General features: G+C 32.9%; 1 protein-coding gene across 3 annotated transcripts in view; it reads right to left on the bottom strand.

The window, feature by feature from the left end:
* Nucleotides 1-14,442, bottom strand: part of LOC125048482 (PH and SEC7 domain-containing protein) — a 40,911-nt gene extending 26,469 nt beyond the window's left edge. For all 3 annotated transcript variants that reach the window (XM_047647171.1, XM_047647172.1, XM_047647174.1), the window contains exon 1: nucleotides 14,128-14,442. In XM_047647171.1, coding sequence (XP_047503127.1) covers nucleotides 14,128-14,262 — 135 coding nt within the window. In that variant the 5' untranslated portion in view covers nucleotides 14,263-14,442. The remainder of the gene's footprint in view (nucleotides 1-14,127) is intronic.
* Between the last annotated feature and the right edge of the window lie 55 nt (nucleotides 14,443-14,497).

Raw genomic sequence — 14,497 nt, 5'->3', positions numbered from 1 at the left:
AATTTGATGCGTCAAAAAATAAAACACGTTTTATAATATTCATGCAATTAAAGGAAAATAATGAGATAAAACGTTATGAATAGCGAGAGAATGGCCATTCATAACACAATTACGAGAGAAAAAAGTTCAACACACCCATTTAATCAAAGTTAACCTATTTCAAAACTAACCTTTAATCGCACATGAACACACAAAACTTAAATTATCGTAACATCCTCCGTATCCACACAACTGGTTTTGTTAAAAACTAGTTAGTTAAATATAGTGCTAACTGCTTATCCACTTTTTCGCGCTTATACGTGCACATATACGTACGCGTGCACCACGACTGAGCCGAGACTCGTCCGCTGCGTACTAATTGTTATCAAACGTTCCCGCTAACGAGATAAATGTACGTAAAAAATGTGTATCTTGCTTACGCTCATAGGTTTATATATGAAAACACATTCATTTGTTTTACTATGAAGATATGCTTCAGGGAAATTTGACCTTGAAAAAATCAATATGATGAATCCAGTCAAAAACAGCTTATGTAGGCCATAAACACTAGGGTCTACCTTACACTCATACATTTCCTTCAAATATTATTTATTCTACTTTCAAAAAGATTGATTGAGTTGTATGAAGCCAGGTAGGGACGCTAGTTGAATCAAAAGGCGAAAGGGCACAGGAAATTGGTATTAGGTTGGCTGATCGTCGATCGGTAGCCCTGACCGTGGCTTTGACGAGCACCGATGTCACTTCCTAATTTATTTACGAAGGGAACTTAATTCGATTATCGATTTCACGGGGATGTTTTTGCTATTTGGCGTGCATTTTAATGTCTAACAAATTCTTAAACAAATTCAAAAACTAAGGAATCTTCTTTAAAGCTGTCGTTTACCGCTATAGCAATGTAATTAATGCGCGTGTTCATAAGTTTAATTTTAAATTTCGGAAGGTATTTAAAATAGAGCGATTTTTGGTGGATTTTTATGAATAAATCAGACAATTTGCGTCCGTTTCAATAATAACTTTATAAGCAAGAAAGTGATTATTAGGTTTATTCTTCTAAAACTTTACAACTTCGAACTTTCACGTAGCTATATTGGACGTTAAAAAAAAATTTTTTTTTATTGGTCATAATACGACAAAAATTGTCCAAAAATATTTTGAAGAAATGAAATTTTATGTGGCCATATTAAGAACCATTCCACAAGTCAGTGATATAATGAACAAAATAAAATAGTTAATAATTTGTATAACAAGAAATTTAATTGGCTACACTTTCAAGATTTTACCGCTAAACCTAATTGAATATTTAATTAATCCTGTACTAGATAAGACCTTGAGATCGGGGATATATATGAAATCATAATTTAGTCACAGTAACAAAAAATGACAAACTGTTGTGCGTATAAAACTGTCGCCAGTGGTATACAATTTAATCCGTCAAAAATCACGTTTTATTATTCCATATATTCAAGGAATCACTTAACATCAGGTGAGCCTGCCCGTTTGCCTCCTATTACATAAAAAAAAAGAAGAAAAAAAAAGGAATTCTTGTGAAAAAAACTTTATACATTTACACACACGTAACATTACGTAAGTTGTACAATATACACCATAGATTATATAAAGCGTTTTATAATTGGAGCCCAACAATTGTTATTCAGTTCACACCGCTAAATTGATACGAAACTCGTCATAAATCATAACAATTTGCTATAACAATAGTGCGCCTCTTGAGAGTAAATACAGCGAGGCTATTACAAAGGCCACAACGTTCTTTCGTTGAAAAACTTTCTTTAAAAGCACTCCATCATTACGAAGTCACCAACGCGGTCGCGAATTGCTGGCGACAATAAGTTTTCAGTCACAGATTGTACAATAATACTATTTCAATAGAGAAAAGAAAACTATATATTTTGTTTCTTCACAACTTAGGTCTAAATATAAAATAGACTATAATGATATTATACATACCTACTTAACGGAAAAAAATATTAGCTTATCTACTGAGTTACCTGAGAATCGTTCTTTACGAGTTACTTAAGCTATTTAGAAAAGATTTAAGTCTTTCCAATCAAAACATAAACAAAGAGAGAATTGGATTGAATTGGAGAGAATTACTTGCTATTGATGATGTCGACGAAGCGGTGGAACATTTTAATAGCATTCTATATAGCTCTTTTGATCAATGTTTTCCTAGAAAAATTCGAAAGTTAACTAAACAAAGGGTCTACCCTGTATATTTTAATAATGAAATCATCGCTAAATTAAGAACTAAAGCGCAGCTCCATTGGCAGTGGAAATTTCTTAATGATAATAACGCGTGTTTAGAATTTAAACGTCTTAGGTCAATCATTAAGAACGACATTCGCAAAGCTAACATTAACTATTTACATACCATCTCATTAAATTTGGTTAATAAACCTACGCAATTTTGGCAATATATTCGTTCTCTTAGAAACCCAAAAGCTAAAGAGTCTGCAATTTCTTATAATGATGTTGAATATTATGGTTGTGACGCGGCAGAGGCATTTGCTAGTCACTTTAAATCGGTATTTCTGGCAGATCACCCGAAACTAATTCCAGAAACTGCCAATCATAATCCAAAAGCATACTCTAATCATTTTGATATCAGAAATTTCGAAACAGAAGTTATTATGCGTAGTGTAAATAAACTAAAATCTAATACACCTCCGGGTCCAGATATGATTCCGGCTTATATAATTAAAGGACTGGCAGAATATTTAATATTGCCTATATCGCATATTTTCAATATTATTTTATATTCAGGGGTCTACCCAACGTTATGGAAGACATCCCGCGTGACCCCAGTTCCTAAAGCTGATTGTAGAAGCAGAGCTGAAAACTACAGGCCTATCGCGATTCTGTGTACGCTGGCGAAGGTGTTTGAAATGTCCTTACACTCATTAATGTTGCCTAAATGCATTCCCCACATCACTCCTTGCCAGCACGCCTTTCTTCCACGCAGATCAGTTAATACTAATCTATTGACTTTGGCTGACATGGTATCGCGTGAAATTGATAGGCGGTGTCAGGTGGATGTAGTGTATTTGGATTTCCACAAAGCGTTTGATCGAGTAGACAACGACATTCTTCTCCAAAAGCTGGCCGCAATTGGGTGTGGACCTGTTCTGCTTAAGTTTTTTTCTAGTTACCTATCAAATCGTAACCAATATGTTAAATATGGACAATATATTTCGCAGCCTTATCCAACAATTTCTGGTATTAGCCAGGGTTCAAACCTGGGACCGTTGCTATTTTTAATAATGATTAACGACCTTCCAAGCGTTATCAAATATTCCAAAATACTATTATTTGCTGACGACGTTAAGGTCTTTAAAATAATTGAGACTGACAATGATCGTCTGTGTATGCAACTTGATTTGGATGAACTGCTGCATTGGAGTGAATTAAATAAACTCCAATTCAACTATGACAAATGTGAAGTGATGACCTTTAGTGCCTCTCCGAATAAAATACTCTGCGACTATAGCATAGGATCGAAAGTTATTAGGCGCGTAGACAGAGTCCGCGACTTGGGTGTCCTTTTCGTGCCCGATCTTTCATTTGCGGAGCATATTCGGACGATTACGGATGCTGCTTTTAGGAGATTAGGGTTTGTCCTGCGAAATTCGGTTGGTCTGACGGACACTGCCACTAGGGTGCTATATTCATCATTAGTAAGGCCAATTCTCGAAACCAGCTGCGTCATATGGTCCCCTTATGAAAGGTATTATGGGGATATGATTGAACGAGTTCAAAAGAAGTTCCTGAGAAATCTGTATAAAAGAAGATACAATTTCTTTCCTTACCTCTACCCTACAAAGTTCTTGATGGGGGTGTTAGGGTATAATTCATTAGAGCTTCGTAGGGATTTCTCGGTGGTCAGGTTTGGTTTGAGTGTAATTAAGAATGAAACGGAAAGCGCATACTTGCTGGAAGAGATCATGAGGCTATACGTCCCGGACAAATATTACCGCTGCCGGAAACATAACCTTTTCGCTGTGCGTTCGGCTCGCACTGTCCAGCGACAACAAGCGCCCATTCCCCGGCTACTCTCACTGCTTAATGGGTTTCTCGACTCTTCACCGGAGAGCGACCTGTTTGGGAAGCTTATGGGGGTGGTATACTGTGCTTTCAGAGTGTACCTGGAGGGGATAAGGGGGTAATGCGTTGTTAATCTTAATTGTATTTTATTGTATTGTTTATTGTGTTTTTTAGTCTAAGTTTGGCCATTGTGCTGTTATTAAATAAATAAATAAATAAATAAATAAATAAATATTTGGTTGTCCTATAATTAGTCGTGAATTAAACTATGTTTTATTTCAAAATATGATTATTTATTAAAATCATATCAGTGTCATTGCACCGTTTGTTACTAAAGTACTCATATATTTATTAAACTTCACCACATCATAACATAGTACTAAATCTACGGTATATATTACAAACTCTATTATCTTATATGTATGTTAATTTAGGTAAACATAAATTCTACAAGATAAAATAAAAATACCAGTCATTGTTGTTAAGCAGAAAAATAAATTACCAGAAAAACAGTGTGTTAGGTTGTAGATAGGTACTTAACAATGCCTTCTTTAAAACCGATCAGCCCACTACCGAATATATCCAGCTCCAGATAAGTACTGTTTAATCCGTTAAAATCGCGAGGAATTCGAAAGAGAGTTGCCTGAACTCCTATGTTGGTTTTTGCAGAAGGAATTTGGAAAATTTTGCTGATTTTTAGACCATCATCTGTCTCTTTTCAACACAGCATAAACACGATTTGAGAGAAAGAGACGAAATAGTACTTTATTTGCTGCTGTTCTCTCTCACCTTTTCTCTATCGTATTTTAAGTTATTAATTCGTCAGCTCACGATATTAAGATTTAGACACTACTAGAGAATTATGCAGACAAGTTTCAGAACTGTCAGTTGCTATGCAAATGAATGAAAAATTAATGCATATCTGTCTATGCAGGCGAAATTTATATGAGAATTATTAAATATCTCGGTATTTATGAATTAATAATAGCTGAAAACACACGCGATACATATAACATGTGAATGTATTTACCATAATATGTACGTGTAAAACTATGTCAACATTTACGTTGATTAAAAAAATTAATTGGGAATAATTCGAATAACTTCAGTGTTTTCAGTAGCAAATTTAGCACAGTTTTTATGCTCTTTTATCAAATTCATAGACTATATTTATTTGGAATCTACGAAATCATACGCCAAAAGTGCTCTGTTCGTGGTTTTAATTGTCATCTTTGACGTTTGAACATCGTTGGTTATCTCAATGTGTGTAAAATTTGACGTAAAGTAACAAGCTCATGTAATAAATAAATTCTTTATAGAAATCATTATTTTAATTACAACTCTTTAAATGCCATGTTTTGCTTAATACCATGGAGGAGACACATTTATGCTACTATTTGTCAGATTTTAGGATTAAATCGAGGTCGAGATTTCGGGACGACCGATGCATTCATCATTAAACCCAAAAAATTGTCATAGATTTTTCTATGTTTACTACTTGTGTTTATAATTATTTACCAAAAACATAAAAAATATCTTCCTACTAAAGTTTAAATCGATTTAATGTTCTACTTTCGGAAAACAAATTATAATTCTATTAATGATTATTTGCGTTGAACATTATAGTTAAAATTATTTGATAATGCAATATTTTAATAATATGATATTTTATCACTACAAATATTATTAGAATTGTCTATAATGATACGACTCATAATGTAACTTCTATCTTCCTTTTAAAACAAATTTGCACGCCATTATGTGTGGCAGAATATGCGAACTTTAGATTGTACCACCATAAAATATGCAAATAAATTATTATTGTTATTATAACTATATTTTATTTTTCTTTGCAGTGTTTGCCTGAAAACGCTTGCAATCGATAAGGCCGTCCGTTGCCCTCCAAATCATTAAAGCATTCTAACAGTACTGGATGTCTGTGTCAATAATAAAGCAATATGTTCAATTAACAGTAACTGCGTAAATATTTCATTCAACCTAAGCTGGCAATAAGCATGCCAAGATGGCTCGATCAGAATATATTTGATCGCTAGGTACACGTAAAAAACATGCATCAAAACACGACTGACAAAGGGAGTTGAATCAGTGTATCGATTACATGACTGCAGTAGAATACATTCCGAAACTAGGTTGGCTAAGTGCTTTACAAGTTTGACCCTATAAGCTAACGAGTGAAAAGGTTCAACCATGGCTGTTGAGATCAGTTATACACATATGTTTCGCGGTTCAAAAGATTCGCTCTCTAACTGATGTCGATACAGCTAGACTTATTTTAGTTACTTTCACAGCTTAATGACTTATGGCTTATTATTATAGGGTCATGCTGCTGATGTCGAAACTATTGAACGAGTCGAACTATCTTGCAGAAGAGGGCAATCTATAATTTAAAATGTAGGGAATCTCAGAGAGATAAATTCAAGGAAATTAATATACTTACCTTTCCCTCGCAATATATTTATGAAAATATTATGTATGTATACAAAAATAGTGATAAGTTTAGTAGAATAGAACATACGCATAATGTTAATACTCGGAACAAACTCAGGCTGCAATTTCCCCGTACTAGACTATCTAAAGTTAGTCATTCTTTTTTGGGAAAAGGGATACTTTCTTTAATAAAATCCCAAAGGCTCTTTTATCTCTGCTTTTTAATAAATTTAAGAAATGTATTAAAGAAAGGCTGTGTACAAAGGATGAGGTACTATAAAGTTAACGATTATCTGGTTGATAAAAGGGCCTGGGAATAGTGTTAGACAGGCTACCTCTAATTAATTTGCGATATTCGTTTTAAAAAAAGTGTTGTTTGACATAATCATTTTGTATGATGATTTGCTATTTTAAAAGAGTACCGAGAGTTTTTACGCCGGTTTTTCTCTCGGTCTACACCCTCTGTCTTCTTTGCCGATGAGTAGGGATGTCTATTGTCTACAGATTCAAATTTAATGATATGGAATACTACAGGTCTTATATTCCATAATAAACACATTGTATTTTTTATTATTCAGTAGGGTTAATTTTCAACAAAAAAAACTAACAATAGCATTACACTGCCGGGACCTTTGATTTTGGTCAATATATACGGTATGTTGTTCTAAACGATGTCGTCGTAAACGGTTTTGACTGTATAGTACTTTTCAGCCAACGCGGCTAACAACTCTAACTCTACCTTCACAGAAAGTCTACAGCATAAATATCGCTAAGGTCGATTGATAGATGTAGGTTAACGAACAATTAGTATAGTCATACGTCCCAACGGATAATCGTAAATCGTAAACATCAAACGCTCCACGACGCCCACCGGTGCGAGCTTTGCCTACGCTTTCAGGTATCAGGCATTTCTATTTTATTGCGTACGTCCTCCCACGTTCACTTGAAGTGCATTGCTTTTGAAAAATATTCTAACTTTTAAAATTATAATTAGGTTTACAAACTTCTAAGAGATACGAGAGCCTTTGAAATCGGTGTGGGCTGCCTCCTTCTTTAAGAACTTTGAAGAATAAACTAAGCTCGTTCAACATTTAAAAAATATTGTGCTCTTTTCCGTCGTCTACAAATACGTATACATACATTTTTAGAAAGTACTTATTAGGCGCGTCAACAATCAGTGATTTATAACAATAATGATTGGACCTTTGCATATGTGTAAATAATAGTATTGTCTTTGATTGACATAACCTTTACACATTTAAAGAAAAATAAATAATAATAATAATACATAACTTTAATCCGGTTAAAAAGTTTTTTCTTTAAATGTGTAAAAACCACAAAATACCGGGTCGAATTTTTAAATGCCACCTCGAGGGAAAATTATTTACACAATGGAAAAGACGAATTGCATTCATAGATAAGTTTTTTATTAAGAAAGACCCGAGAATCGCCTATTTACTTTAACTCTTTGTGTGACTATCAATTGATGCCACAAAGATTTGAGTGTTCTTTTTATATATTTGCATCGATTCAAAATTGTTTGACTGCAGTTTTTTTTTAAATAAAGGAATGGTTTAAGTGTAATTTGTTAAGAGTATTTTTCCTCCAATTAAAAACTCCACCCGGTATATTACTTAGTGGCCTCAGCGTACGACTCTCACTCCTAAGGTCGTAGGTTCGATCCCCAGCTGTGCACCAATAGGCTTTCTATGACTTTCCGTCTCTCGTACAGTGAAGGAAGAAATGAAAACATCGTGAGGTAACCGGCATGTCTTAGACCCAAAAAATTAGCTTGTGCCAGACATGTGATCTGATCTGATCACAGGAGGCTGATCACCTACTTGCCTATTAGAAAAAAAAAATATCACGAAACAGATATAGAAATCTGTGACCTAAAACGTTGTTTTATATTTATAGATCTTTTTTATGTTTATAAAAAATCATATGGTATGAAAAATAATGATGAAGCGATAAAAATACACAACATACAAGGCGTGGTAATGTTTATCCCTCAATAAAGTAAATATTGTGATGTAAATAATGTTATTAAGCCAAAGCGCTGGGCGTATTAGATTGGAAGCCGTACTATTGCTTTTGCTATAGGGGCAGTTTTTAATTAAATCAGCCGCTTAAGGGACCAATTTATACCTGTCCGCTCGTAATAAATAAAACATAGTATTTATCATTGACTCACATAGCATACAGGGCTAATTTCAACGTGACATTTACGCTTAAAGCGTTGAACTGATTTACTCAAAACTGAAAATATATAGGAATGGTAAGTTATAAAAGATCAGTCTTTCAAATCATGTGCTGATATTTATATTCATTAATTTATACAAGATCTACGTACAATTATTACTTAATAACATTTTTTTTATAGCCCCCAACTTATTATTATTATTATTAGAGCTTTATTATTGAATCCATACAAAAGTTGGTAAGTTAACATTACTTAATATATTTTTATATAATAAGTTGTAAAAAATTAAGTTAGTTTGTTTTAGTGATTTAGTATTATTGTACCCCCTTTTAGGGTAAAAGCATCTTCCATATTTTTCCATTCCTATTTCTTTTTCTCTGATTTTTCTCAACGCATTGTTTAGATCTTATTGTCTTGTTTTGGCACCAAACTTAAAGGTACCAAAAGGTAAGGAAAAAATCATAACAAAGTTAGAATGACCCTGAAACATGTAACTTCAATTCTTAATTTAAATGACGAAATTTTTCGACGTTTGTGTCACACGATTGCTATTTAGCGCTATTAATATTTGTCCTATAAATATCCCTCATTAAAATCCAACTTCCTACGGGAATAGACTAGAGGAAACCATCGAGTAGTAAATTCAATTTCCGTTGTGCACACGATGGGTTTATCGATATTACAAGTGTGAAGGCTGTATACGTAAGTGAATAAAAAATTTATACCGTACATCGAGGAGAAAGAAAATTTCCCTCACAGCCAGGGAAAATATTAAACAGTTAATATTAAAAAACTCGCGAATTTTTTTAATAACCCTAAAGCTTTTAATACCCAGTGTTTTTAATATAATAGATAAATATGAGATTTTTATTTTTATGTAGCTTGTATATAAAACTAGTTGTAAGATATATTGCGTATATATGTGTCGATGACATTATGTATTGCAAATTCTACCTAACCTAACCTATGTTCATTGATGAATATAGCAGTGATATTTTATTTGAAACCGGAAACCAGCATTGTATTTTGACACATTAACATTTATTTGTTCCGATACACTTATAACTTTTTAATAGGTGCCCAACTTAGCTTGTTTAAAGATTACCAATAAATATATTTAAGAAATAAGACTTCACCGTATAAAACCATTTCGCAGGCTCAAAATAATTGAAGAATATTATACTATGTATATATATATTACTATATATATATATTATATATATATGTATATTATATATATATTATACTATATATATAATATAATACTGCACATCTGTAAATCACGGGACAAAACAATTTACAATAATTATAAAATGTGAAACAATTCTTAATTACAGTGTATATTCGATTATGTATGACACTCGCGCTAAAGACAATATTAACTTAATATATTCTCAAATCCTGCGAATATCAAAGGCCAACTTGACCTTTCCTTAGTGTACGCAATCGTACAATGTGAGGTCCGTTTGCCGAGTATGGCCGGTGAATATTTTATGAGATCAAAAGCGTGAGAGGCAAACAAAAGCCCTACATACTACTCGTGTCCCGCGGGTTTTTAACGGACAATATAGTGTTATGTAACCATGCAAGGAGTACTAGACTAGACTTATTTAATCAATAATGTAATACTTCACTTAGGGTGCTTATAAATTCTATTTCTAAACCAGCACGACAAGTTTGACACGTCCTGACCAATCCTACTACTCCCAAATTCTAGTAGAAAAACATTGTTGACATCGAAAAAAGGATAGATGTTTAAACAAATTAAAATTACTTTATAAAAACTAAAACTATACAGCAGTGTTGGCCTAGTAGTTTCAGCGTGCGACTCTCATCCCTGAGGTCGTAGGTTCTATCCTCGGCTGTGCACCAATGGACTTTCTTTCTATGTGCGCATTTAACATTCGAACGGTGAAGGAAAACATCGTGAGGAAACCGTGTCTTAGACCCAAACAGTGAACGGCGTGCGTCAGGCACAGGACGCAGATCACCTACTTGCCTATTAGATTAACAAATGATCATGATACAGATACAGAAATCTGAGGCCCAGACCTAAAAGGTTGTAGCGCCGCTGATTTATTTATTTATTTTTATAAAAAAACTAAAGTGCACCGTAACTATAGTAATACAATTACGTTACGCGGTTACATTAATACTATAAAACATATCATTTGCTTGAGGTATCCAGTTGCGAATCTATTTCTCATCGCTATTTTTATAGATACTTACGTTCTAACGTATTCAGAATATTTACAATAGTCGTTTCAATAATTAATCACTCGAAGTACTGTTTATCAATGGAACATAAAAAGATATTAGAAATTGCGTAACTCAGGTATAATAATTGTCATTCCCTATAATTTTACAATACTTGTAAAAACTATGTTAAAAGTGTAAGTGTAATACATTGATTTGATAATTATATGTGAAGACCATGTATAGCATGCTTCTAGAAATTTACAAAACGTTATTAATAACGTAACAGTCCCATAGATAGTTTGCCACAACCCATTTGGTAAATTCACCTATATTAAATTACGATAAAAGCTTATTACAAAACATACGTGCTTACATAGCTTGCATGATTGACGCCACTAATGAGTTATTGGAAAATCGAAAGCGATCTAAGCCGCTTCTTGTTCTGATAAGGCACTACAGGCCTCGTTAGTGTTTTTGTTCTGAACCGGCTTTAAGCCTTTCTATCGGCTTTGCTTTATCAGGAACTACATGTCACCAGACCGCTTAGTTTCACTGTCACTTGATTTTATCGGATAACAACCTCACAACTTCATAAAGAACGTTTGATGTTTTGGGGAAGAAAGAATGGGTATATTAGGCAAGCGTGATAACGCCTTAAGCTGTATCTTCCCTTCACAAGTAAGATGTAGGCGCCAATTTAACAAGTTGCAAAAACGCTGCCTGTTATTTACAAATTGTTTCCCCTTTTTGCAAGCTTGATTTCAATAATTTCATCGAGACCAAACATAGTTAAAAACGTTATAATTAGCGTCTGTTTTTTGTAAAAAAACGGAAATAACTATTGAAGATACCCACTGCCCCTTCAATAAACATTTTGCACTCATTAGAGGAAAGGTATACAACCTGAATTTATTAAAACAATTAAAAAGCTTTACCTAATTAAGGGAAATTAAAAAGAAAATTGTTTAAATAGGTCGCGAAATTGTGTGGAGAGACGTACTCTGATATTAATGGATTGCGAATTAAATCTTTTCAAAGTGTACTGAAAAATATCGCAAAATGTAAGATGTTTTTACATTATAAACGGAGCCGTAAAGTAGGCTATTGTCTTGACTGGAAAAGCAGTTCCAATGACGTCACATGTTTTGTCTACAAATAAAAAGCTCTCAGTAACTTATTTCTTTCTTAAAATACTACGCCCTACTTAGCGTTGTTTTAATTTTCTCTGGCTAAAGTGGGCAGATGGACAGAATGACGTAATAAGTACTGAAAAAGTCGCCGCTCGCACTCGTTTGTTAAACTGGTTTTCAGGCTTCTTTTTCACAGTTTTAATGTCTTGATATATAAACACAATAGCTTTTCTGAGCAATCTTGTTGCAATGATAAGCATAAGTTTAGTTTAAGGTTAAGGTTTCTTTTATGGGGTCAAGACTAAAGTAACAAGAATTCACTTAAGTCTTACATACTTTGCGTAATTTTCCTTTGATTTTTTCCCTTTGTAGGAATTGCGTTTGTATGTTGGCAGTAATATAGAGGTCATAGTGCGAATTATTTTTAGACTGCTAAATTGTATACAATGTCCCGTATTCACTTGTTAATTTCTATGACACTTTTTTATTCGCATCAACTTTATATTTTTCTTTACACTTATTTGTAAATAAATTTTAATGTCAAAAAATCCTACGTTAAATTGTGAAAATAGTAGTATGAAAGTATCTCGAAAGCCCTTCTCTTCATAGGACATAGACTATAATTGGGTAAATTCATATCTATCTCGAGTGACGTCGTCTAGTGCGTCACCCAGACGCCTTGGTGTGACCTAAGTGCTTAGATACATTTAATAAGACATTTTATGCTGCCCAATCAAATGCTTTCACACGGAAGCCTGAATTTTAATATACTTTTCTTTTATGTTTTTAAAATAAAACCTTGAATATATTAAAAAAATATATCCTTGAACTTGCAAGCATATTATAAATTCCATTAACCAAACCTTGAAATTCAATCCTTTCAGTTCACCTTGGTTAAAACAAAATTGGACATATGCCCAATATAGATTTATATTATTCATCATAATTAATCACACTCAATCACTGTTCAATAGAAAATCACTGCTAAATGTGGCCTGACACAAATCTTTACGGATCCTTTAATAAATCTTATAGTGGACAGGAGAAGCAATGAATATATATTACAAGATTATAATTGAATTTAAATCAACTCCACATATGACATTTTAGCTTCCATTTCATGGTTAACAACAGCAACTTCCAAAATGGGTAGGACAAGTACATTCTTAATTAAGTCCTGAATACATTAAATAATTGCAATGTCAGTAGATGTTTAAAATACAGCAAACTAGCAATTTGTGATTAAGAATTTATGAAGCCTAATTTCAGTATGCACATTAGCTACCAGTAGAGTAATCTTGTCTTGTCTTTATTGTCATTTGTCATGTCATAGCTGAACCAAGTACTCATGGTTTTATTTAATAATTAAAGTGTAACCTTATATTGATTTTCATTGTTTACATCCTGGGTTGCAATTAGTTGCATGTAATTTTACAATTTTTATCAAATGTATTGATGAATAGTCTAATACTGCATTTCATAAAAGGCTTTTAGTGTTTTAGAATTAAAAGAATTTACACCTCTGTTCATCTCATTACTGATAAGTCTAACGACTAAAAATTCAATTCAATTCATGTTTATGGCTTTTATTTGTAACTACTAAAAATAAAAAATGGTTATATTTTGCAATTGACACATGACTTACAGACAAATGTTAGAAAATAATGAAATTTTTAATTTCCTTCATGAGAACTTAAATACTCTTATTACTATTGTGTTTTAATAATTTGGGACATATAATAGCTATGTAAGTTGTGTTGAGGTATAAATATTATTTGTAAACCTATTTTTAAACATAACATTTAATGATGCCACAATTAAATGGGAGTCATCTATGATGGAGTAATATTGAGTTTTATGAAGACCTGCTGCTAATAAAATCCCAGACAAGAGGTAGCATGCATTAATAATAATGTCTTCTTTGAGTATTACATTACAATACTGTTCACTCCTATTGATGTCATATAAAATTAAATATTTGGCTTTATTTTATATACTGCGGTATAGTCTAATAAAAAAATCTAAAAAATAACAAAACATTATCGATATAAAAAAGTTGTATTTCTTAGTAATGATATAGATTCTTACCTCGCCACTGCGTGCTGCTGGAGAATTTTCTTCAATTTTGTAAATTATGTGAGGCGAACCGGCTTCACTCAGCAAAGAAAATCCGAAACCTAAGTTGTCACTTCGGTTTAGAACTACAAGTCTTTCCTCAGCCATATTCAGTGCAAGGATGCATTGGATAGCATTTTTAAAACAAAATACACTATGAGCACTTTTTGCACAATCACGTAAAAAAGAGATGGATACAACTTACAAAAATTGTTAAAAAATATTCAGAAGTAATCATAAAATTATTACAAACGAATAGCGACATCCAAGCGCACCCATCCAAGAGAAATGACAATTATAAAATGACAGTGACAGTTGATTACTGAATGCTCTACATAAAATA

The sequence above is a fragment of the Pieris napi genome, chromosome 3 (genome assembly GCF_905475465.1).
Source record: "Pieris napi chromosome 3, ilPieNapi1.2, whole genome shotgun sequence".
NCBI classification, from domain to species: Eukaryota; Metazoa; Arthropoda; class Insecta; order Lepidoptera; family Pieridae; genus Pieris; species Pieris napi.
This window is presented reverse-complemented; position numbering and strand designations above follow the sequence as displayed.